This window comes from Miniopterus natalensis, chromosome 2 (genome assembly GCF_054644295.1).
Source record: "Miniopterus natalensis isolate mMinNat1 chromosome 2, mMinNat1.hap1, whole genome shotgun sequence".
In the NCBI taxonomy this organism is placed as follows: domain Eukaryota; kingdom Metazoa; phylum Chordata; class Mammalia; order Chiroptera; family Miniopteridae; genus Miniopterus; species Miniopterus natalensis.
In genome coordinates, this window is record NC_142082.1 from 11,072,831 (window position 1) to 11,099,715 (window position 26,885).

Consider the following 26,885-nt stretch of genomic DNA (forward strand, 5'->3'; position numbering starts at 1 on the left):
AATGGCTGTGGTCTGCTGGTGTCTTCTTCTGGATCTACCTGATTTATAAGAAAGCTACCTGTTGGCAAAAGATTGGGACCACTATGTGCTCCATTGCAGTGACTGCGGGGAAAACTGAAGCTCTACTGGCTGGTACAGTAAGGAAAGGTTTCTCAATACCCAGAAGACTATGCCACAAATGTGAAACAATTATTTTACTTAGCTGTAAATTCAGAGCAGTTACTATACCTTCCTTGTCTGGCCACTTTGAAGATCTAACAGCATACCCTTCGCACAGTTTGAGGAAGACAGGTGATTAATAAAAGATAACTTCTTTATCCAAAGTCCATCTTTATAATCCATGTGAACACTTGCCTTTCCATAAACACAGACTAAGTGTTAAATATATTTCAATCTAGGAAAATAATTTTGTTTTTCCTAAAAGTCTACTGCCAAAAATATGTTAGAGGTGAGCAGAAAGTGAAGACAACAAACTGTGCTTGCTGTATGCTGGAGTTTGACATGGAAGCACACGGGGTGAAATTTAAACAAAAGTACGCATTAGGGTGTTTTGTGATTTAGATTCACTGCTTTACCAGGCCCCAGGTATACAGTTCAAGTTTTCCTCCTTATTAGCTTTTACAGCTACCCATTAAATGTGTTCATTCTGTAATATAGAATAGAAGCGACCTGATGAACACAGTACAAGGTAAATGAAAAATTCAATTAAATTATTAAAAAATTCAACTTCCTAAAAATTAAACATTAATTTCACTTATTACCATAGTTTTTCTCTTATAAAAATGTGACTCACAGTAAAGGTCAGAAAATTTCATTGACTTTCTTAGGTCCAGATTTACTAGTAACAAAGACTGTTTTTACCTTTAACATTAGTAATTTAGACAGCCCATCCTTACTCAACCACATCACATACTTATATTAGAAAATGAGCAGGAAAGTTTATGTGGGACTAGTTGAAGTGAAGGACAATTTTCTTCTATTAGCTGAAATATTTACCTGTATTGCTTCTTAAATGCATCTTTAATTTTAAAAACAAAACAATATATAAGAGTCGCTGGTTTGTCCTTTTGGTTTATTTTAAGTATTAAAAGTTATTTTCTTGAGATGGCACATTGGCAGGTTTTATGTTTACTGACACTAGTAATTTTTCAAAGAAATTGTTTCTGAAAGTTTGATTATCCAGAAAGAAAGAAGAAAAATCAGAGTCTTTCTACAGCTGAAAATAGTAATTTTTCATAAAAGGCTCAGAGGAAAAAATCTAAACCAACCATTTTTGATAAAGAAATGAGGCATTTCAAATTAAAAATACAAATTTAAATGAATTTTATAAAATATCAAAACTAGTTAAAATTACATGCATAACTAATTAATGAGAGAGGAATAGCGGTGGAACTTAAATATGATAGGATTTATCAATAATAAATAAACATTTTTAGTGCAAATAGCGCAGAAAATTTTCTCAAAGTCAAGATCATAGCAATCATTCTGATGTGTACAAAATCAGTCTCAGTTCTGTATACAATCTACAAAGTACTTCTGTGAAGTCAGCTGCTGTGATGAAGTGCCAATTTGCATGTCATAAATATAAATGTGCTTAGTTATGTGTCCCATTCCTCTCATGGCAGTTCATGTTTTCAGGAAAATCTAGAAAGAAAAGAAAATTTAAAAAACCTAAGAAATTTTCATCCTTTTACATTTTCTTTCCATTAAGATTTACCTAGAAAAAGATAACTTGACCACAAGGGAAAGAGGCGGGGAAAGGATTCTAGCATGTTCATATAAATAAGCAATCACTCAGTGCCCGATTTCTTCTCAAGCTCTGAGAAAGGCACACTTGATATTAAAAATCAACCCTTGCCCTGGGGCCCATGTGACTCAGTTGGTTGGGTGTTGTCCCATGCACCAAAAGGTTGCTGGTTCCATTCCTGGTCAGGGCACATGTCCGGGTTGTGGGCTCAATCCCTGGTAGGGGGCATGCAGGAGCAGCCAATTGATGTTTCCCTTTCATTATCAATGTTTTTTTCTCTCTCCTGCTCCCTTTCCCTGTCTTTAAAAAATCAGTAAAAAGCCTTAAAAAAAAAAAAAAAATCAACCCTTATCCTCAGGGATTGACAATATGATTTGTAAAATAATATGTAAAACAATTCAATGTTGGCCATAATCTTAAACACAACTAGACTGAAGGGGCAGATGAACTGGAGATCAGAAATGCCTGTTAGTTCCTTCCCTGCAGCCTGCTCCCTCTTTTAGGGACCCTCCAATGTTGTCTTCTCAAAGTCCACTCCTTCAAAGGAGTTGAGTGGGCAGAGGACCACATGACACCAATCTCCAAGCCAAACTGCCGAGGTCAGGATGGACACCACCCATCCTGGCCAGTCTCTTTCCCAGCGGTTTGTAGTGAGACTCTGGTCAGTCTCCACTGGCTGCCTGAACTGTTGATAAGATTGGGCTTGTGGGAAGCAATGGCTGAAGCACTGCAAGCACAGCAAAGAAAGGCTCGCTGAAGAGCAAGGGAGAAAGCACAAGGGAGTGAGAGAAAAGAACAGAGCCGCAGAATGGAGAAAGCGTGACGGGATGGGTGTGAAAAAGAGGAGCTGCTTTGGTTATTGTGGCCTCTAGTCGTGCTTTCACTCAGATGACTGAGCTGTACTTGTATTTGGCTCTATGATGAATCCCAGCACTATCCAGTAACACAGCTTTTGACTTGTTGGGGTGATAATTAGTTCTTACAATCAAAACGTTCCCTGTCAAGACAGATGGAAAGGAAAAGGGTGTCCTGAGATCAAGTAAAAGCCTGAACAAAGACATGGTGTAGACAGAAGAACATGACACGTGAGGCAACAGGGGAAGATGGAAAATTAAAATAAATAATCTCTTACAAGTGGCAGATGACAAAAGGCTTAAAACCAGAGAGAGAAACTTGGCATTGATATTGTCATTGCTAGGGGCCCATTATAGGCTTTAGAGCAGAGAGATTATATCATGAAGTGCTATTTTAGAAAAATTAGTCTGTTGGTCCTGTGCAGGAAGGAGAACCCCTAGTCAGGGGACTGGCTCAAATATTACTGGAATAATCCTGGTGTGAGATGGGATGGAGACAGACCAGACGTTCACTTTAAAGGAAGAAATGACAAAGGAGACTAATGAGGACATGGTATACTCCACACACCAGCTGAGAGAAAGGAACGAATATAGTTTACGATACATAATTAGTTATCCGATCTTGAAAAATTTCATTTAAGCCAACATCATACTGAGAAAATATCCAGATTTCTACCAGATATATGCTTATGTATATAACATTATGCTTAATATATAATGCAAAATATTCTATATGTGACGTAGCAGAAGAACTATAATGACAGTATCTGGCTTAAAGCTGGCTGAACAGGCAGTGGTAAGCACACATCAATGAAAGAAGAGCCAAGCAATAGCCTGAGACACAAGCCTTCTGGAATACACTTACCTATAGTGGAGCATGAAACTGGCTGTGCATCGCTATCACCTGCTGAAGTTTCTCTTCCTTGGCTCTTCTACAGTGGCAAATCTAGAAAATAAAACATTTAAAATACCAGTTACTTCTCCAACAGTGTGCCTGCTACTTCCTACATTATGATGGAATTCTAAGTAGGATTCTTTTAACCTGCTGACAATTGTTTTGAATGTTTAAGGCAGTTCAGAATTTAAGAATGAAAGATTAATTTTGGCGCTGGCCAGTGTGGCTCAGTTGGTTGAGCCTGGTCCATGCACTGAGGTAACTGGTTCGACTCCAGCAAGGGCGCATGCCCAGGGTGTGGGCTTGATCCTCAGTAAGGGGTGTGCAGGGGGCAGCCGACTGATGTTTCTCTCTCTCCCCCCTCTCCCTTCCTCTCTCTCTAAAACCAGTAAAAACATATTTTTTAAAAACATTAATTTTGTTTGGCAGATAACCTTTACCTATAAACTTCCAGAATGTAAAACAAACTAATGCTTTATATCAGTTCTGATTATGTAGTATCAAATATCTGTTTTAAAAATATGAAAACCCTACCATTGTTAACCAGGAAGGTTAACAAATAAAAACTTCAAGTTATATAGTACCAAAGAACAACAGGTGAAAAAATCAGTGCCTTACTAATGCTATAGCCATAGTTGTTAATGTCCCTGAACTTCAATTTTCTCACATGGAAAATGGGGATAAAACCTGACTCACCTTCCTTAACAGAACAGGCATATGTATACATATACATACACACACACGTGTGTGTCTGTGTGTGTATAGTGCACATTTTACAAAGTTTAGTAACAAAAGGTTATTTTTTAAAATGTGATGTTTCAGAGAAATTAGGTAAATATATGGGACTCCATCAAAGGGCAAAGCAGGCTCTTTAAATTTTTCTTTAAATATAATGGAAATAACAAACAAACTATTCTGGAATGTTCTTAATAATATTTAAAAAATATTTACCACAGAATGACACACCGCTATGAGTTCTGAAAAGAACAGTTATTTGACTTGCCTGTGTCCCCTCACAACAAGCAGGTTTAAAATGACAGGAGGATGTTAATATCATTCTCAACAGAGGCTCTTCGGTTTCCTTTCAGGGCACTCAAACCCCAGTTCAATAATGTGCTAACAGTTTTTTGCTCATGAATCTACTTAATTTGGTATTACACTGTAACTTGTCCTCAACCGAAGAGTATTTACTTACTGTTCTTTTTTCCATGAAACTACTGAGAAAATCATCTATTTCAGTTTTTCCCTCCAAGAAATCTTCAGCAATATTATCAGACTCCTCCTCAGCTTCATGTGCAGCTACTTTTAATCTTGCCTGTAGGGCACTCGCACTACAGCTCTGAAAAAGAAAATCAAGTACTATGTTAGTTTACAAGGATCAGAAAACCGCCTTAGAGACAGAGCTCGGGAGAAACAATTCGTTACAGCCTTACGAAGGCCCTTCCTGAGGAAACCTGGACCAGGTCCTCAACCAATCCACTGGCTGCCAGCTCTTTAGTGAGAGAAACTGGGCAAGTCATTCTCCTCTCTTGGAGTCAGCAATCGGATCGCTGCGGCGGCACCCTCTAAGATGATCCCCAGTGCACCCCAACTCCTGGCATTCCTACCCTTGTGTAATCCTCCTCCCCGTCCACGTGGGCTGGACGTAGCAACTCACTTCTAGTGAACAAAACATGACAAAAGGGATGGGATTAAATTTAATCAAAGCGCTGAAGGGCTTGTACAATGGAAACTATAGAACACTGCTGAAAGAAACGGAAGATAAGATGACATAAAAAAGTAGAAAGACATTCTGTGTTCATGAATGGGAAGGCTTACTATTGTTAAGAAGACAATAAACTACCCAAAGTGATCTAGAATTTTAATGTAATCCCTATCAAAATCTTCACGGTGTTTTTTGCAGAAATTGAAAAATTTCTGCTAAAATTCATATGTAATCTCAAGAGACCCCCAAATAGACAAAACAATATTGAAAATGAACAAAGTTGGAGGATCCATACTTCCTGATTTCAAAACTAAAAGGCTACATAATCAAAACAGTGTGGTACTGGCCAAGAGGAGACATATAGATCAGAGCAACAGAGAGCCCAGAAACACACCTTCCCGTATATGGCCAAATACTTTCAACATGTGTGCCAAGACCATTCAGTGGGGAAAGGACAGTCTTCAACTACTGGTGTTGGTAAACTGGAGAAATGAATGAACCCTTATCCTTACCTTACCTCATGCAAAATTAACTCAAAATGGATCCAAGGACTAAATGAAGGAACTAAAGCTATTTTTAATAACAGTCATCCTAGTGGGTGTGAGGTGGTAAGTCATTAAGCATCACCCACAGGAAGGCACCATTTTCTTATCACTCTTGCCAACCAAGGTTACCTATCTTTACAAGTTTGGCTCACAAAGATGATATAACTTTGCTTATCATGAGAAAGCTGAGAATCTTTTCAAATGCTTCCATTTACTTATCCAGTGCATATTTATGGAGTACCTACTATGTGACAAGCACTGGACCAAGTAATGGGTGTACTGGGGGAATAAAACAGGACAGGCTCCTGGACTCATGGCACCAGTAGTCTAGTGAAGTGGTTTCCACACTTTCGAGTGTAGAAGATTCATCATATACAGAGATTCTAAGTGAGCACACCTAGAGAAGAGCTGAGGAACCAAGGTTATTTTTTTTAAAAAGCATTTCAAGAATCACTTCAAGCACTTCTTATATAAGTGGTCCAGAGGGCAGATTCCGTTAGATCAAAATATTTATGGAGCATTTATGTTTTTCCTCCTGTGGGTTTCCTATTCTCTTTCCTTTGCCTATCTGTAAGGGCTCTTTACGGACTACCGGCAGTGAAGGGTCACATGTGCTTGACATACTTGCTCCCTTCAGTTTTGATTTTATGATAATTATATATGAAAGTTTTACATTTATGTAACTTTTAAATGTATCATTTTTTCTGTTATGCTCCTGCCTGTTATATCATGCTTAGAAAGGATTTTCCTTCCAAAATCTTAAAAAACAAACAAACCACCTGGGAGATAGTTGCTGCTCATTATTTTATGGTTTCCACTTAAATACTCTAGAGTATCTTACTGTGCTGGTATGATACAGGGATCTTTTTCCTAAATGGACTGCCAATTATATTCATTAAATCCTCAACTGTTTCTAATTACTCATATACACACAAGTCTGTTTTTGAACTGCACAGTCTATTCCATAAAACTATTCTTCTCTTCCTATGAAATTACTCTACTGTTTAAATAATGCAGTTTTACAGCACATTTTGATACTGAGAAAGGGAGGTGGTCCTCATTGTTTCCTTTTGTTCAAGCTCTTCTGACCACTTTTACCCATTTAGGGTTTCAAAAGAACTTAAGAATAAATCTGTCAAAATTAAAAAAAAAAAATACTCTTGAGATTTTGACTGAAGTATATTAAATTTTTAAGTTACTTTGGAAAGAATGAAATCTTTATAATACTAAATCTTTCAGTCCGTATTATTTTGTTCCATTTACTCAAGTCTTTCTTTATGCTATTCAGTCAAGTTTCCTAACTTACTTCACTGGGTTCAGTTCTAAGTATTTTTCAGTTTTGTTGCTATTATAAATGAGTGTTTTTCTCTATTTCATTTTGAACTGGCAGCTGCTGGAATCTATTTGCTAGGATTCAATATGCTAGGATTTTTGCTTGTTTGTTTTTTGTAAACAACTGTTTCATCTGTTCTTTTACATGATACCTTTTCTTTTTCTTGCCTTGCTGCAGTGGCCAGACCTCCACACACAATGTTAAACAGTAGTGAAACTGGGGCATCACTGTCTCATTCCTAATATTAATGGGACCTTGGGAATGTTTAGTCATTACACATGCTGATTTCCAGTATTTTTTTAATCAATTTAAGGAATTAATTTCTATCTTAGTTTACTAAGAGTTTGTACAAGGAATGATGTTGATTACTGTGAAAAGCTTCTTCAGCATCTACTAAGCTCTAATGTGCACCTAAGAGTATTTAAGTTTGTTCTGTCAGATTTTGGGGTTAAGAGTGAGGAACAACTACTTATGTTTGACTCCTGACTCTGACCCTTTCTATTTATAAGAGTCAGGGAAGTTATTTATTATCCTTGTACCTCAGTTTATCTGTAAAACAGAAAAATAGTAATAATACCTACCTCAGAGGATTTGGAGGAATAATGGGCAGTATATGTCAATAGCTTAGTGCAATGCAAAACACATAATAAATGCTCAATGTTAGCTATTTTTTTTTTTTCTAAAGAATGGCCACATAAGAAATCTATTACGAATTTATACTCTCTTTACCCATAATTTTTTTTGCTGTTGTTTTATATTGGCTTTACTTTCCAGAATTATTGATTTTAAAAGAAATACAATAGTTAATTATGATGTTAGTTACTGATATGAGATATAAAGGTTATGTCCTCTATTCCTTTATTTTTAGAGATTTATTTTTTCAAAAAAATTGACTTTTATAAAATGTTTTTGGTTTTTCATATAACCAGATTTCTAACATAAGATTTATTATTTGTGATGAATTATACTTTATACTCTTACATATTTTTCTGTTTTTGCTCACTTTTCATTTAAGGTGTCTATACAGAAAACTACAAGGGAGTCTAAAGTTAAAGTTTTTCTTAGTAGATTTTATTACAAGAGTTAAACTGGCTTTATAACAACTTTCCCAGAAGATTTATTTATGGGGTTATTTTCCTGTTTTGGAACCAAATATGCTCTTGCATGAGCACAATTGACTTATAATGCAGAGTAACCGAGGGTTGTTCATCAGCATTTAAAGGTATCAGGCCTGTAAAATCACACACCTAATCAACGCCTTCCGATGAAAACAAGGGAAGAACGTGGTGGATACACATTAAGATTAAAAACTCCTGAGGTAAAGGAGACGAGCTAGGCCATCTTACCTCACTAAGCTCATGCTGCCTTTGCATCTTCTTTTCAAAAGCAGACTTCATTTGTATAAGTAATTCATACTAAAAGAGAAAATAAAAATGCTGTTTTCTTCTATATGTAAATTATGTGGATTTATTCAAAATGAGCACTAACTCACCTTATCTAAAACAGTTTGCCTTTTGGCTTCCAAGCTGGGCTCCAAAAGCAGATTTTTTCCTGTAAGATAAATTTCTCGTTTATTTCTATATAAAGATCACATTTTTCTTCAGAAATTTAAGAAGTAAGGGAAGACATACTTGCTAGCTCCTCAATACTTTTTACTAAGTCGTCCTTGTCAGTAATAATTTGTTTGAGTTGAGGCAAAGTGAGAAACTGCTCTAACAATATCTCCTCTTGTTCGTTCATATCTGTAAGTTGCGACACACTAGAAACAGAACAATGTGTTAATGAACATCAGTAATCTAGATTTGCTCCATTATGACAAATATTCACACTTTTCACTTTTATTCAGCTGATAGGGTTCTAAATTTTTGAAACACACACACGGCAAATTATAACAAATTTAAACAAATAAAACATCAACGACATGGACCATAAAATAGTCTGAATGTACTGTCAAATCACTGTAGGACTATGAAGACTAGGATGCTTGAACACCCATAACCACCTCCCAATTTTAACCTCTGTGCCTATTTAGCTAATAGGTATGTGGCTGTCACAATAAAAGAAATGTAAATGCATGTGTATAAGCATAAGCTAAACCAAATCAAAACTCAATATCCATAGGGTGAAAGAGGCAACTGGATAGGGAGAGGATCTAAACCTTTCTGAACATATCTTTTAGTTTTGACTACAGATCCATACAATAGCAATGTATGTTAAAAAACAAAATGCAATGTTGAAGAAAAAAGTTGTGTCAGATTCAAAGTAAACTTTTTTCTAAGTTACATAATCATCCAGAAAAATATTATTTGAAGAGACTTTTAAAAATAGTATTTGGCTGTACATCTCTGGTGTGGTATATCCTAAGGACAAAAGTAGTGTAAAAACAAAAACAAACTAAACCTTACCTGCATTCAGTATTCACAGTAATAATATTGGTATTGGTATTTTTTGACATTTAGTAAATATTTTTTAAATAGATAAACAAGTAATTGAATGAATGAGTCCAACAAACATTTACTGAGTTCCTACCAGGCACAGCATCAAAAAACCAAGGTTGCAGAGAATTTATATCAATTTAATTGAGAGTCTTCCATTAAAACCACAATCTTCAAACTGCAAATAAACTGCCAACATAATGACTCCTAGTCCATAAAAAAGGTCCTAAGAAACAATTCCAGCGACCTTCATCAGCAAACTCCTATTAAGTCAGGCATTGTTTTCTTAGATTTCGCCTCCTTTGGAAGTCTTCTCTTGTTTGAGACTATCTCTTCCCTAGGCTTCCATTACTGCATGCTCTGTCTTCTGCCAACTGCTCTAAGCACCCCTCCAACAGTTTGATTTCCCAAAGAAAGTACAACTTAGAAATACTAAGGATTTAAAAAATATTTTGTTTAATATGGATATAACAATGAGGACCTGGTTCATATTTACAAATAAAACAGACAACAAATATCAATGTTATTTTCTGAGTTTTTTACCTTAGTTCTGAGAGTTCTGGAAATTCATCAGGGACATCTGGCATCTTGTAACCCAAATCACTTTGGCTTATCTAAAGAGTGCAAAATGGTGTTAAATTGCAGCCATCTTCTTGACTGCTCCTGTATTCATCATCTCATCTTCATCTTTGCACTTTCCTTACTCTCCCTGCTCTCTTGACTATGTCTCTTCAGTGTGCCTTTATAGATACAGGGTTACTGGGTGTCTTTTTGGCAGGGGATGGGGGAGCGGTGGGTGGGGGGGGGGTCATGTGAGTATCTTGTTAGCTCTCTTCCTTGGGCAACTACAGGCTGTAAAATAAATCTAAGTATATCTGTGACAAGTGTAGAAAATTATCTGTGGATTTCATTGAGATATATGAATACATTCGCCTCAAATGAAAGGAATTAAGTATAGGAGAACATTAATAAGTTAACAAAAGTCTGAAGAGTTACATAATTAAGTTCAATGAGACGGCAGGGTAGATAAGTAATAGAGTATACATCGTCTGAATATTAGATGACTTTTTAAAATTGAAGAGTCATGAGAAGTTCTCTTGTAATTTTGTTTATACTAATTATAGTTTATTCATAATATTCATTAATATAATGATGAAATTTTGGAAAATAAAGTCCACTTGGGTCTATATTTTAAATGATTACAAAGAGTAAAACTAGAGAAGTTGTATATAAAAGGTTTTATAATATTTGAGTATTACTTAGGGTTAAAAATGAAGGTTCTAAACCCCTTTATATGTTTTATGCACAAGCATTAGTCTCTACCCCAGTAATATCCCACATGGCAAGTTATCAGCTTAATTAAGGAACACACAATTTTTTAAATCAATGGGACACTTGAAGCCCTTAGTATGCTATGGCAGACCCTCCATAATCTGCTTCTCCTAGGCCATCACGTCGAGTGCCTCTGCCTGAGTCCTATATGACAGCCAGAGAGATCTTTCGTAGGCAGCTTCACAAACACACCATCCAGCATGCCTCCATGCCTGTTAATGCAGCTGCCTCTTCAGAGTGCTTTATAACCACTTGTCATCCTGGCAAATTCATTATCATGTATCAAAATCTGGCCTCGAGCATAAATTCGCTCACTCATTCATCTTCCTCCTTTAACTGAGCACCTACTATCTGTATCGGGCAGGGCTGGAGGCACTTAAGTAAAAAGTAGAGAAAGAACAGAACCATGATTTCCTTCTAGTTCTGCCTCGGGCGCTGGGAGCACTGACCATTCCCTCAGCTGTGTCTTCACCGTAACTCTAGACTATGTCTTCCACTCTGCTGGAAATTCCTAATTTACAATTAATTTGATTATATTAATGTTGGTGACCTGGCTGAGTTTGGTAATTGAGTTGAAAATGTGATTTAATCTTTTTATCATTTGTTCCTAACTTAACTTAGTGGCTGACACAAGGAGATACACAGTAAGTGTTTGTTAGTTAAATTCATTTCAAACATATGAAATATAGATAACTGAAGATACCAACCTGTGTTGAAGTGTCTGTTGTGGGAACAGGTAATGGCAGATTTGAAAGGATGCCAAATGAGGGGGCAGCGGGTTTGGCTGCTGTATAACTTGTCGTTGATGAAGAAACAGTGTCAGCAACAGATAAAGAACTGATAGTCCTATTAGCTTCTTGTGAGGGATATGGAGGGAGAAATGGAAAACCCTGAGAAGCATAAGGAGGCATTCCACCTGGGCTACTGTATAGGCTAAAGAGAAAGAGAAACATTAGATTAGAATTTAGGGGTAATTTCTAAAATGGTCCTATGTTATAGATGGAATCCATTTATGGCAGGTGACACTAGTTATGTAACTGAATTAAGTATTATATAAATTGATAAAACATGAACCCCCAAAAAAGAAAATTTTGGTTTCCATGAAAAAGAAAAATGTTTCAGAAAACACACAATTCAACTTGTCAGCAGAAGTAAATAAACAGGCAATATATGAGTTCTGAGCATTCCACTGGCATCAATCAGTATTTTCACAGAGAGAATGGTAACATTTAATCCAGAAAATTTAAACTTTCACTGTATTTGACAAAATATGATTTAAAGTCAAGTCTAATTTTCTAGAAAATTTTAAGGAAAAACTAAATGTATAGAAGAGTTGCTAAAAATAGTCTGTACAACCTATAAAATAATCTAGGAGATGCATCAAACTTGCTGTTTAGTAATGTGCACTTTATCATAGAACTTATATGAAATGAGAACTTCTGTTTTCAGATAAGGTGAATGAGTTCATATCTAGCCCTATCCTGAGAGAAGACAGAAAAAGGTTTTTGTTTTTTAATTTCTTTGAATCCCCATCTGAGCATATGTTTTTATTGATTTTAGAGATAGAGATAGAGGAAGGGAGAGGGAGAGAGAAACATTGATGAGAGAAAGAAACATCGACTGGTTGCTTCCTATACGCATCCTGACCGGGGATTGAACCTGCAAACGGAGCATGTGCCTTGACCAGGAATCAAATCCGTGACCCTCTGGTGTACAGAATGACACTCCAGCCAACTCAGCCACACTGACCAGGGCAGAAAATACAGTTTTGAGATAAAGAATATCAGTGAGGCTCATGACTCCAGGACATAGACACAAGAGGCAAAGATGAAGGCTGGGGCTGATGCAGCTAAGGAACCTGACAACCTGGTTAAGCAGATGTCCAAGCACTGTCGAACATGCCACTTGACTTGTGAACAAGAAAGAGTTCTTTAAAGTTAAACAGAAGGACAGGGCAATAAAATCAAGAAATATTCTGGAAAGAGAAAAAAAGCAACAAGAAGTTGTATCATTATGCAGTTTCAGAATATCAAAGATAAAAAAAGTTACAAAGATCAGAAATCAAAATGGCACTGGACATCTTAGCACCAATAGCGAAATCAAAACGGCATTGGACATCTTAGCACCAATAGCGTATTTACGGACACAGAGGAATGCCTTCAAAGTTGAAAATCCACTTCAACTTAGAATCTGAACTGTACCAATTATTAAGAGTGAGGGTATATTAAAGGCATTTGCAGATTTTCAAATTGACTCAAAATTTATCTTCCAAGCATCCATGTTTTATTTTACCAAAATGTTCACAGGATTATTTCTGGCCCTATATGCTCTTCCAGAACCATGCCACTCCACTCTCAGGAGGAAAAGCCTATTTTCCTTCCCTTGAATCTGGTCAAGACTTTGCAATTGCCTCAATCAATCAAACGTAGCAGAAGTGAAGGACTTCAGCAACTAAGTCATTATGGCTTTTGCATAGCTCTCTCTCAGGATGTTCATGCTAGAAAACCAGCCATTATGTTGTGAGGAAGCCCAACACATAGAGGTCACATCTAGTATACCAGCTGACACCCCCAGGAAGGCTCCTCAGAAAAGCCCACTTATGATGAGCAGAGCAGACAAGAGCTCTCGCTAATGAACCATTCTGGAATTGAAGATTAGGGAGCACATTAAGTGTGTTAATTGTTTTGTGCAATAATTTTGTGGATAATTTGTTATGAAGCCTTAGTAACCAGAAAGGATTTTAACACCTGGAAGAGGAATGCTGCTATGACCAAAAAGAATCCAAAACATGGGAGTGGCTTCGGGATGAACCAGAGTTTGTAAAAGCCAGATGTACCCTCACCTCAGGAGAGTGTAAAAGATTGCAGGGCTTCAAAAAGACTGTTAGCAAGAAAACTAAAGAGACCTAAGAAAACCAATGAAAAATTCGAAGTAATTAACGTCAGGAAAAACACAAAAAGTTGTAACAGGGAAATGTAATTATGATAAAGGACTTGGTTCAGAGACAGTGAATTTGTAGAGAGTCAAAGTAATAAAAACACTAAACATGAATTTAAGTAAAAATCATGACATAATTTCACTGAGAGGATGAGGGAAAGATTTATAAAAGAGAACTAAAATCCTCATTAATCATAATGGGGGGTTCAATAAATAATATCTAAAATGACAGGATAAAGAAACAGCAGTAGGTATGTAGTACTGATTAAGATGAAGGTAGCCCTGGCCTGGTAGCTCAGTTGGTTATTAGAATGTCGTCCCAATACGCCAAGGTTGCAGGTGCAATCCCCAGCCAGGACACATATAAGAAACCACCAATGAATGCATAAATAGTGGAACAACAAATCAATGTTCCCTCTCTCTCTTTCTCCCTCTCTTCCCCCCACACCTAAAATCAACAAATAAAATTTTTTTAAAAAAGATGACAGAGAAGCAGCTAAAAGAAAACAGTTGCTTCTGAAAAAGTATGAATGTATTTTTATGAAGATGGGGGTGTAAAAACAGGAGTGTTCTTTAGCATTCATCTGAATTTTTAAACTATTTTGATTACTTTGATTAAAATAAATATATACATTTTTGTTATAAATATACTTACTATGGAAATGCTGCTGAAGTAGGAGCTAAAACTGGAGGATTCTTCCAAAACTCATCCAACAGACTCTGAATAATTTTTCCAAGATCTGAGTGCATTGTAAACTGAAAATAACAGTAATATAGAATGATTAAAATCACTTTCAGAAAAAGATTATAGGTTCTCATTAGGATAACTTCACTCAAAAACTTAATATTAAATCCACTTCTGCAAGTCAAGAATTAAATGAAAAGCAAAGGATATCGTGTATCAAATAACCAATTAGCAATCCACAACTTACTATTTTTCTAATAGAATCAATACCATAAATTAAGTTAAAAGTCTATTTATCAATGATGAAGCTGAAATATTTCCACACTTCACTATTTATAATGATTGGAAGGTTCAAAGGTAAATACTGAGAGTGCATTAAGTTACAGTCCTTCATGTTAATTGATCATGTATGTATCCTGAGAACTTTAAGGCATATGTGAATTTTACTGCTTCCTAACAACTATGAAATATCTACTATGAACCAAAATTCTAACATCAACAGGTCCTGCCACTGAAAAACAACCTTTGAATCAGCACTATCATAGACAGTGAAAATTTTTGAAAATTACTGATTCTAAAATGAAATTTTAAGTGCATTTTAGATTTCTAAAATATTTAGTAGAAAAGTAATACACCTGTTATATTATTCTGAAATAAATATACCATAAACATACATTGTTTACTAATGGAGAGGTAACATATACTCCTTGTTTATCCATTAAATGATGTCGTATTGGTGGATAAACACTGATCACTGGTTTTTCCTGAGGAAACTGTGGAGGGAGCAATCTGGTAAAGGTAGAACAGATGAAAAACAAAAACAAAGACAACAAATGTTACATTACATAGTAGTAATCCTAAAACAAAGTTAGTTTAAAGCAAATTAAATTTTCATACTTTCATTTGGATTAATTATTCAGTAATAAGTGCTCTATTATTGTTGTTGAGATGACTGAAAACATAATAAAGGATACACTTTGGCAATACAACTATTAAGTAATTCCATACAGTAAAACCTTCATAATGTGGAATATGGGTACCGTGAATTACAGAATATTCACACCATACCAACTAATTGTTTTCAGACACAATATACCAAGCTACACAACTCTCAGGTAAAAATAAGATCAGGCATTTGTAACAGGTGAGCCATACTAACCCAGCCTTGTTATTTATTGGACCACATAATATTTTTGCATGTGGTTTTCCTACTTTTGAAATGCTGCCAAGAATTACTTCACTATCTACTGAATTTTAAGAAGTGGCAAAAAATGGAAAGTACTAGAAATATTAAAGCTGCCATAATGCCTTGGTTCTCTGGCTCTTTTCTAAATGTCCCCATTAACACATCTCTCCCAATTTTGAGGTCAATCACATGGTTTTAAATAAAAAACAGTAAATTCTCAATACAAAAAAGGAAAACCTTAACTTTTTTGTATTACAAATTTAAGATTATGGAGTGAAGTCTTAAAAAATGGGATTTTACTGGATATGAAACTATGTTTTCCAAATCTCCTCTGAAACTCAGAAGAGTATGTCCCTTTAAATTGCTTCTCTGTTCCCATGTTGGTTCAGAAAACTATTTGTTGGCAGCAATATCAATATCAATATCAATAAGAAAACTGGGTCCTTGTTGGCTTCTCCTACTTAGCTGTACATAGAACATTTGAAGAGAAATAAAACTACTTAGTTTATATAGTTGAAGATGTTAAACTAGTTTGGTAAAAAAGGCAACAAGTGGCCAATCTGGGTTTGTATTCTGACTATGCTATCACTACTTATGTGTCTATAATTTGCCCCAATTTGCTACTGTCAGGACTCACCCAAACACTGGCTCTAGAAGCCAGCCACTTAATGCAATCTGAGGTAAGAACTCAAGAACTTAATTCTTTCGGACCAAAGACTAATAATTGCACTTGAGGTTAAATGAATACTTCAGGAGTCACTTTGTCCAACTTTCCTCTTTTTAACTTAACCTCATAATTATTTTAACTTTTAGGGATTTTTTTCCCTTTAAAAACAATCAAGTCAAATTCAGCCTGAACTTTCTGGCTGATGTAGCGTGTTTCTGAAAAGTAGTGTATTTTAACTTCGTTTTTCTGTAAAGGTGAATACACCTCGCACGGCCTGCCACGCGGGATCCCCTTGATGGTTCGGATCATTCTCCTTTCGGCCGCCTCCAGCTCAGGCTTTAGTGCAAATCAATGAAACTGACTACAGTATTAATGGTTATTATATCTTTTATTGCATTTCCTCTTTTATACTTCTTTCTTACAGCAATATACATTACAATGATGTCTTTTAAAAACGCTCATTTCACAAAATTGTGTGACTTTGATAAATTATGGTTACTGGAAGGAGAATACCTATTTAAAGGAAGTTCACTTTAAACAGTTTTCTTCTAAAAACAACTAAGAAACAAAATAATAAAATTACTTTTTTTTTACTCTTATTACATCGAAAAACAGGATACAATTCTACTCACATATTCATGTTAATTGTCAGGTTGTTTACGGTGAATGGCAACCTGTATTCCACATCTTTCTGTATTTCAGCTATACTGTAGGAAAAAATTTGAGAGAAAAAATGTACCTGAAGTTATAAAACCATTAATATTAAAGACAAATGTTAAATGCTTTTAGAGCCTACTAAAATTATTTTTAATCACAGAATCTAGATGTCCAATATAACCTGTATCTTGAGGGGAAAATGATCATAGAAAGGTTTATCAAATAAGAGGCAATAATATTCTGAAATATCCAAGTGTGTGAGAGTGAGCATGTGTGGAGGGGATAGATGTTGAGGTAAAGAGGGAAAGAATAACTCTTATAATAATGCTAGACTGACTTACTCTCACTTTACCTAATTCATCACTAGTAGAAGCAATTGTGAGCCCTCTAGTTAATACAGATCAGCACAACATCTGGGTTCTGACTACACCTCTGCCACTCACCAGATGTATTTAAACTTAAACTTAAAAGTTTAGATGAGAAGTCTCCTACAGTCTTATGATGGAGACTGCTGGTTGTTTTCAAAAAACAGATACTTTCCTTCTTCCTAACAGAAGCCTGATTTTACTCTAAATAGCAACGTTCTAGCCTTTCTTGCAACTGGTTATTGCTATAGACTTAATTGCCAGCCAGTAAGATACAGAAAAATTGAAGTTGTGGGGCAGAATTTCCAGGAAAGCATCTTAAGCATCTTAAAGGGGAACAAAAAATCTGATCTGATGATATTTGTCCCTCCCGCCTGGACCAGATAGCTGGACTTCAAACAGCTACATTAGACCCTGAGTGGCCCTGAGAATGGAAGGCGGGCACTAGGGAGAACTGAAGAGACAGAAGTAGCACGGGTCCTTGATGGCTATGAAAACGTTAAAGTGAATTCCCTTTATGTGAGAGAAAAACAAACCTTTATTTTGTGTAAGTCCCTATGTTGGGAGTCTTTGTTACTAGCGGCTAAACACAATTGCCAACTATTCCAAGGCCCTATCCTTTAACATTCTACATTCAGAATTTTAATTTATTGTTATTTTGCAGGCGTACATTATTACAATTATAATTTAGCAACCAAATTTTGGGTGGCTCACCTGGAATTCTAACTAACATTTATAATATTCCAAAGGGAAAAATGTTACGTAGTATTGAGTTATGGTTTGGAGAAAGCTTAATAATCAAATGGACATAAACTTTTCAAGCATGAAAACCTTTGGAAGAGGTCTAGCATTTACATAATAATTTACTTTTTGTTGTTTTGGTTGCTTCAACTAATAGATCTAGAAAACCTATTTTCCTCATTTTTGGAACTACTACATTTTCTGATCTTTTGATAAAAAATCTAGCTTCTAGGGTGCGTAAATCTTAGGTAGTTTGAAAGGTTGAAAAGTGCTGGGATAGAGTTATGAAGAAATGACAGATGTTGATAAGCTTTCTCCTCTGACATCCGTGGAATGGGGCTATGACCAAGGAGAAGAAACAGATACGGAAACTCAAGACGATATTCAATATTAGGACTTAACAAAATTTTACGAATGTTCCTCTTTGGGGATCAGGTTTGGAATAGGCTACTGACAGCCTCCTCAACTGTATGAACACCATGTAATCAATAAAGTTTTTATTAATTTTTTTTATTCCTCTATGTTATCTTGGGACCCTGAAGTGTCACTGCTTCAAGGGAATACTGGCCACAAAAGCATCCACCAGTTCAATGCCAAGTAGAGCATCTTCGTGATTGGCTGCATGACCTATTAAGTTAGGCTTCCTGGCCTCAAATCCTCTACCACCATTTACTTGTGTGATCGTGGGCAAGTTACTTAACCTGTCTAAGCCACATCTCTCAAATGGGAAAAGAGGATGTTGCCAGCATCTATCTACCCTAAAAGAGTTGTAATAATACATAGAATTATGTAATAATACATAAAAATTACTCATTATGTTAGCTATTATTAAATAAGCATTTAGAACACATATCTAAGTTGGAGCCTGCCAAAACTTGTAGTACTAATATTTTAACTGTTTTTTTAGACAGTTTGTTATTTTTACTGAAATCATTGGTTAGAAATACTCAATTCATTGTCATCACAATTAATGACAGCATAATATTCTAGTATATTGTTTAACCTATTCTCTACTTTTAGACATTTAGATTGTTTCCAATTTATACTACTGTTAACCATGCTCTGATGAACATTCTTACAGCCACATCTTTATGCTGACAGGCAATACTACTTCAGATGTAAATACACACACACACACACACACACACCATTTTAAGCAATACTGTAATCACACCACAAGAGGAAATTTAAACGATGTCCCATTAATAATTTTATTTTCTAGGTTTTCTGAGACAAGTGAAGTAATATGATTTTACCTCAGTGGCTCTGAATCTGGGACTAAAGAAAGATGAAACAGGTAACTTTGTTAGTCAGAAATGTGTGGTTAACTGGAATCTTCATTTCTTTAACAGTCCCTAAAGCTATAAACAAATGTAGCCTGAAATGCAAAAGAGGTACTAGTTGTGGTTTAAGTAGAACAGTATTTATCTCCTACTTCATATTTTGTGTAAACTTCGATTTAATAAGACTTCAATTGAAATAACTTGGTTCAATTGAAATAACTACCATATTTGCAGTATCTTGCAAGGAAATACAAATATAGAGATGGATATAGTATGGTCTTTGCTCTAGAGGGACACATGACATGAAGAGATAGTCAAGTAACTAAAAAGATCAAGATGCTGATATCATGCATTTCCCACAATGTTGGGTAACTCAAGGACTGGCAGTGCCTCAGGAAGCTCATTTCTGGAAGGCAACTCTCAGTGTGCCCCATACTGGGGCAAGTCATTATTTTTCATTCATCACCAGAGGCAGGCTACGTTAAACAGGTATCCACAAACAAGTCAACAAGGAATCTCAAATACAGAAACAAACACATCAGAAAGGTCTGAACAAAACAAAACCATGCAAGGCATGCACCAAATTCAACAGGCCCAAAACACAAAAACTTAAGGAAACAGAATTGAGCAAAAACTATAAATTTGTGAAATTAAAATCCTCAGAGGAACAAAAGAAAATGGCACTGGCTTTCACACACACACCTGATATAAAAATGATCCTTTTCTTGGAGAATACTGATGCACTTACGCATATTAAAGTGAGAAATTCTAAAGTGCTTGATTTTGTTTGTTTTCTAGATCTGTTTAACACGGACCACGTATTTCACGACATTTTTTTAACAGTGTTCTGTAGAACACATAGGCTAATGACAGAGATGTGCAAAGAGCTATAGGTACAAAGAAAACACCTAATCAAACAGAGGTAGGAGTGGTAGTGAGACAGCAAAAGGACTTGGGCACAGGAATGGAAAATACCAGGTATTAGCTGAATGCAAAAATGTCACCACCCCTCCACTCCCTACTCAAAAACACAGAGGTAACTCCTTTTAGGTCTCTTCTCAAATGCCTGTTTACACTACTAACCCACATGCACAGGGATCAAGGTTGGACCACTAAATAACCTTCCTAGGGTGGCAGTAATGAGCAGTTAGCCAGCTTGCCGCCACAGGACAGGGGCGAACATAGCTATCAAGGAAAGTGGCTGGAAAAGGAAGTCATCAGAACCTAAAATGGAAAATTCTGTAAGCCTGCCTTTTCCCAAAAGCCCACCTTTTGGCGCAATCCCACTTTGTCCCCAGCTTATGAAAGCAATCAAGCAGACCCAGCCCCTGAGCCAGTTCAGAGGACCTTCCTTTCCTCTGTGCTGCCTCCCTTGTGCTTGAGCATAAGCTTAATACAATCTGTCTGGAAATTTCTCTGGGGTTTCCTTTCAATTTCTACCTTGGAGAACCCAAGAATACCAACGTTGGCAGCAGTGGGGTCTTCTAGGAAAATAATCATATCTGAACTACATATAAAAGTCAAATTAGAACACTCAGGAAAGCAAAATCAGGGAAAAGAAATGGACACTCTACACAGAGTAAACACCACGAGAAAAGCTTCAGCTACAAATAACATGGGTCTCTAATAGTCTCTGTATCCTCTGCCATTCAAGAAACTTTACATCCCCTTTGTCTGCTGACACCTTTCCATCAGTCACATAACCATCTTCTGTGAAAACCAGGCATTAAGCTGAGGAGGCTGCACTTTAGGAAACTACTGAAAGGAATAACATGGCCAAGTTTGAATTTTAAAAAGATTACTCTGGCAGCCCAGTGGAAGAAAAACAGTAAGAGAAGAAGAGAGAGAATTAAGGGAGGCAGAGAGAATAGTTAAAACCCAGCAGTAGGAGGGATGGAAGGCTGAGTGGAACCAGAACGACTAGGGTTTTGGCTTAGGTGAGCAGAGTAGAGACAGTTTAAGAGTTCATGGGTAGGAAGGGAGAGTAGGTGTGGCTGGATTTAACTGACAAGGGAGACATGACCACCTGTGTGGTAACTTTTTTCGAGATAGGTACTGACCGATAATTACTAAAGGGAAATTAACTAGAGATAGCTTTTGAGCTGTTATGATTCTATTTAGGAAACTTTTTCTTAAATGGCAACATGCTTTATTGCATCATATAATCCAGAATTATAACTTTTATAATTCTGGTTATAAATAGACTATATGATTTAATGTACTGAATTAAAATTCACTTAATTATGAGACTGTTTGATATACATAATTATAAAGTTTACTATGAGCTCAACATCCATTTATAGTCAAAATGCTGACATTTTGTAGATTTCTGTAGCTTCAATAGGCTAGGGCAGAGCAGATCACTGGATTTTTTTATTGCAACAAGTTAAGGTGATTTCCTTCCATAAGGAAGCTTTAATTCCAAACACCTATAATTGTTAGATAATGTACATGAATAAAGGCAGGGAGAGACTGCAAACTGGTAAAATGGAGAAGAGTAGGGAACAGCTACTCTTGAGCTCAAAGCTAATGTTGCTATGTGGGAGTTGTTCCAGATCTTTAATTCCAGGTCAGGACACATGTCTTGGTTCTGGGCTTAATAACCCATAGGGAGGGTGCAGGAGACAGCCAATTGATGTTTCTCTCTCACATCGATGTTTCTCTCTCTCCCCCTTCTCCCTTCCTCTCTCTCTAAAAAGTCAATAAAAACATATTTAAAAAAAAAAAAAGTTAGGGCTAAGAGGCAAAGGTTCCAGGCACACTGATTCTATGCAGTGGAAACAGGGATGTCATTTGTCATATGCTTACTATGTGCAAGACACAATAATAAATGATTATATATATTACTTAAATATCAACAATCCTGTATGAGAGGAACTGCAGTTCCTAATTTTACAGATGGAGGCTCAGCGAAGTTGAGTTAACTTGCCAATAGGTCATACTGCTAGTATATAGTGTATGTTAAGAGCCAGAACTGGAATCCATGACAGTTTGATTACAAAGCTTTCATTTACCTAAAGCCAAGCAGCTTTTCCTAAGGTCAACAATTTTTGCTTACTTCCATTTATGTTGCTCAGATTCATTTTATCTCGAATGGAATGTTCACATCAAGAAGCCTGAGGAACCAACAGACTTTCACAGTTGGTAGGACAGTAAGAATTAAGGTAGTCAGTCCTCTCACTTCAGCAGCCCTAAGGCCTATTAAGGTTCTGTGAACATCCAAGTTTGCACTGCCAGTTAATGACACATCTGTATCTCCGGACTTCTGGTACAAAGCTTCTTTCATTAACACTATTAGTCATACCAGAGTAAAAATAACAATTCTGATAAGCAGAATTCCCAAATTAGATTTTCTTATTGAATATAAAATAAAAATAGCACCAGAATTACCATGTACCTGATTATTAAAATGATCAGAAGTCCTTTACTTGAGATAACTCATATCCCTAAGCAAAACGTAATGAAGGATTACTATTTTATAACTTTGAGTTTACATAGTTAATTAAAGATAATAGTTACCATTTATAACATCGTTGTGGTTTTAGAACTAAGGAAATAAAATAATAAAGCTAATTGAGAGAAGAAGCCAAGATAGTTAGGATGGTAGCTGTTAAGATCATGAGTTTTTAATATTTTCTGATTGCAGGTACAATGCTGGGAAATACTTAACAGCTTTACTTCTAAAGAATCTTTAAATATCAGGACTAGTGGGTATCACGTGGAACATTTTCAACTACAAGTAACTGAAAAAACAGGCTGAAAGTGGCTTAGACAGTTATTAATCTTATACAGCAGAGGTCCAGAGGCAGGAAGTTTCCAGAATTGGTTAATTCAGCATCACAATATTATCACAGACATTCCAGCTTTCTACTCTGCAGTCAGCCTGTCTTCCTTCCCCGATCTGAGCAGTTCCAGGTGTCCCATGTAACACAACAAATATCCAAAACATAAGAGGCATTTCCTTTTAGACATCTCTATTATTGAGAAAATGTTATGAAAGCTCCCGAGCAGACTTCTCCTCCAACTGCCACTGACCAAGCGTAGGTTAAGAATCCTGCTTTCACAATAACTAGCAGGAGGAATGAAACCATCATCATCGGCGTAGACAATCATCCTTTACTTACGGGGGTTGAAAGAGCACAGCCTCCAGTAAGTATGTGGCCCTGCAGACAGGGCACCCAGATAAAAACAGGTGTTCTTCGAAGAAGTCAAGGGAAGTGGATTTGGGTGGGAAACAAAACATGCGCTTTAGAGAAAGCTTCTTTATGAAGGAGAACAAACAACAGACCTAGTCTACTCCTGCCCAGAAAGTCAGGAATTTTGGGTGGTAAATTGATTATCGTGAATTATAGTGACACCTGTTACTCAGAAAGTTGGATATATTACTTGAGCCTAGTCAACATAACTTTCAGTTTCCACTTTCATGGCAGACAAACATGTTATTAAGATCTGGTTAAACACTTTATGTTGTCATCTATGACAGTTTTCCGTCCATTTGCCCTGCATTACCAGTAAGTCTGAGATGAGGAAATCCACATAAAACTCATCTAACCTTTAGAAGAGGCCTGAGGGAGATGAGGAAGAATTCCTTAAGGTAACAAAAAAAGGCATTTACATTCATAGAGAAAAGGAAGGAAACAACAGGCTCTCTCCTAAAATGAAAGTTTTTGAATTATAAGGAGTTAAAAGATTAAGAGTTGGAAGGTAAATGAGAGAAGGGGGGGTGGGGGAGGGCAGAAAAAGTAAGTGAGATGCTCTGTCAGGAAGAGCGGTTGACCTTACATTTGGAAAAGGAATAGATATGAAAAATGAGGGAGGTGGGCAGCATAAACAGAACTGATATTTACAATTTAGGAAGTTTTATATTATTCATTAAAATACCATTCAAAACATTGCAACTTTTGCACAGTGCACCTTCAGAATGACGAATCACAGTATCCTCTACACAAACATCTTTAAGTATAATTTGTAGTATACTGCACAGATAAATCATTTTTATTAGCTAGCTTTAAAATGTATGTCATCAGTTAAAAGGGCAGATTTAACATAGGTAGATGTCATGTTTTTTTGGAATTATACCATTCCTTGAAAACCGGAAGTGCATGACCTACTTATCTATCTCCTGATTATCCAAGTTCAGTTTATAAATGTGTAATATTTCAATAAAGTAAAACTTCAAGTATTTTTACAACAGAACTTACAAAAATAAAGAGCACTTAAAGTTAAATGTTTGTAAATTACAAAATATGTAGACAATGTCACATGCCCAATTATATGTCCATAATTTCTGGCTCAAAAAAAATAAATAAAATGGATCCTTTCTGCATTTGACTCAGAGTATTTACTGATCCTCTTAAACGAACTCCAGAACTCCTTAGATTAATCATTACTGCTTTAGAATCTCTCCTTATTTGGGAGACCAAAAAAATAAATACATTTCAGATCAATCACATCCCATATTTACCAGCCTTAGGAACAAGGGACTTTGGAATATTTCAAAAATTCAACTCCAACCTCCAAAAATAAAAATTTGTCAACAGTGAGAATATTTAACAGGATATACTAAAGGCTTAAAAGCAATCAATTCCAAAGGTGTGGATCTAAAAAAGTACTTTGGCAATAGTAGTATTAGTTTAGTACATAGTCTTACACGGTGACACTTTCTAAGGGGACAAACTTTTATTATTGTTTGTTAAAAATGAGACATTTTTATAAGCATTATCTTGTAAGAGTAGCTTTTACAGGCTAGTACAGAACACTATTTAGAACAAGACTTCTAAGAACTCTGTGAACTTAATTTTCCAAAAAGAAAGCCACCACTAGATCAAAGAGCATGCCACTCTTTCCAGTTAAATGCCATGAATTTTCACCTTTTGAAAGTTCTGAACAAGCAGAACAATTGAGACAAAGAACCAAGAAACAGCTGAAGTTCAATCAGCAATAGGCCTCATTTTAGCCAATTGGATTTTGCTGTGAATTTTTCTTTTAACCATCTAATTTAAAACCATTCTACACTATAACTTACTTGCTTGGTAAAAACTATTAAAGATAAAATGGCCCCTAAGTTTGTTCAACAGGAGTTACTCAATTTTATTACCTTAAAACACTTATTTTTAAAATTAATGAAAAGTCTACTTTAAAAAGGTTAGGGTTGAACGAAGTTAACATCTTTACATTAAGATACATGCTGCGACACTGTTAAGTAAATATAGTTGCATAATTCATACAAAAATATAGAAGCAGTACTGATTTTTGAAAACCATTAGAGGCCACAGGTATTTGCAATATAAAAGGAGGAGCAAACCAGGGTACAGCAAAAACAGCTGAAATCATTTAAACTGCAAAATATTTCAAACCTGACCAGGCTGAAAACGAAAACCTCATAGGAAGACAACAGAACAACCAAGATGAATATAGGACAACTTCTGAGTGTGGGAGCAAGAATAGCAGTGAGAAATGGACAGAGACTGGTAGCTGCCACACAGGGGAGGTTGTTGGAACAAGGGAAACCTTAAATTAGAGACTTAAGAGGACTGAGTATGTCACTCCCAGGGAACTCACTGCTAAAACTTCGGTTTCCTTTTCCTTTGATATTGCAACAGTTCTTCCTCCCCTCCCCCAAATTTTCCACTTTTTGTTAAACTTGGATATTAACTCTTGACAATTCTTTCTGGCCAAGCACAGTACTTTAACAATTTGGCCACAGCAGCAATCAGGTGGCCAAAGGGAAAGGGTCGTGAGGAAGGAGGACAAACAAGGGATATTGGACAGACACTGAGCCAGCTTACAGTCAGCAGCGATGTGTCAGGAGGGATGAGCAGGTCAGAATTAGAAGAGCTGAGCAGGGGTGGGGCAAGGGGGGGGCGCAGGAAAATCCTGAACATGGGTCCGAGACGGGAGAGCAAGCAGGGAGACCCAGGACGAAGGGAGGGGTATCAAGAAGAGGCAGCTGACAGGGAGTCGGCCTGCGGCGCGGAGAAGGTGATTCGTGCCAGCCCGCCCCGCCGCCCTGCTTTTCCCTCGGGTCGGAGAGGGAGCGGCCAGTCACCTGGAGTGGGAGTTCCGGAGGGACTCGATCAGGCGCTGCTTCTGCTGCTGGAGGCTGGTGAGGCCACCGGGGGACCCGGCTGCGGAGGAGGCGGCGCTCTTGGTCAGGGGGAAGAGCCAGCTCATCCTCCACGGGACCCCGGGCCCGAGGCCCTAGACGGCTCCGGCCTGCTGCTCCCAGCCGCGAGCCCGGCGGTTCTCCAGCGACGGAGGAGCGGGACGGACGCCCGGGGCCCAAATGCTGGGCGGCCGCGTCTTCTCTAAGCGAGCCCGGCGGGGCGTCCCCGCGTCCTGGGGAGCATGCTACGACCGCGGGCGGCCGGACGGGGCACTCGGCGCACCGGACCGGCCCCCTACCGCCCAGGCCCTGACGCCGAACCAGCCAGCCTGGCCGCCTCACCTCCCGGCCTTTACCACCCCCACTTCCGCCCCTGCGTGCCCCGCCCCCTCGGCGTGCCGCGTCATCGCCTA

General features: G+C 37.1%; 1 protein-coding gene across 1 annotated transcript; it reads right to left on the reverse strand.

The window, feature by feature from the left end:
- Positions 1-1,055: 1,055 nt before the first annotated feature.
- VPS37A (VPS37A subunit of ESCRT-I) lies at positions 1,056-26,778 on the reverse strand. Its single transcript, XM_016209034.2, has 12 exons — positions 26,416-26,778; positions 16,954-17,028; positions 15,143-15,257; positions 14,439-14,539; positions 11,554-11,779; positions 10,058-10,128; positions 8,711-8,838; positions 8,572-8,630; positions 8,426-8,494; positions 4,692-4,835; positions 3,467-3,547; positions 1,056-1,644 (listed from the first exon to the last, which is right to left on the reverse strand). The coding sequence occupies exons 1-11, from the start codon at positions 26,538-26,540 to the stop codon at positions 3,467-3,469; spliced, it is 1,194 nt and encodes a 397-aa protein (XP_016064520.1). The 5' UTR covers positions 26,541-26,778; the 3' UTR covers positions 1,056-1,644.
- Between the last annotated feature and the right edge of the window lie 107 nt (positions 26,779-26,885).

Coding starts and splice junctions, on each gene's coding strand:
- VPS37A (XM_016209034.2), bottom strand. CDS start 26,540: ATGAGCTGGCTCTTCCCCCTGACCAAGAGCGCCGCCTCCTCCGCAGCC. Junction 8,495..8,571: donor GGCAAACTGTTTTAGATAAG/GTGAGTTAGTGC, acceptor TTTCTCTTTTAG/TATGAATTACTTATACAAAT. Junction 3,548..4,691: donor GTTTCATGGAAAAAAGAACA/GTAAGTAAATAC, acceptor TTTATTTTCTAG/ATTTGCCACTGTAGAAGAGC.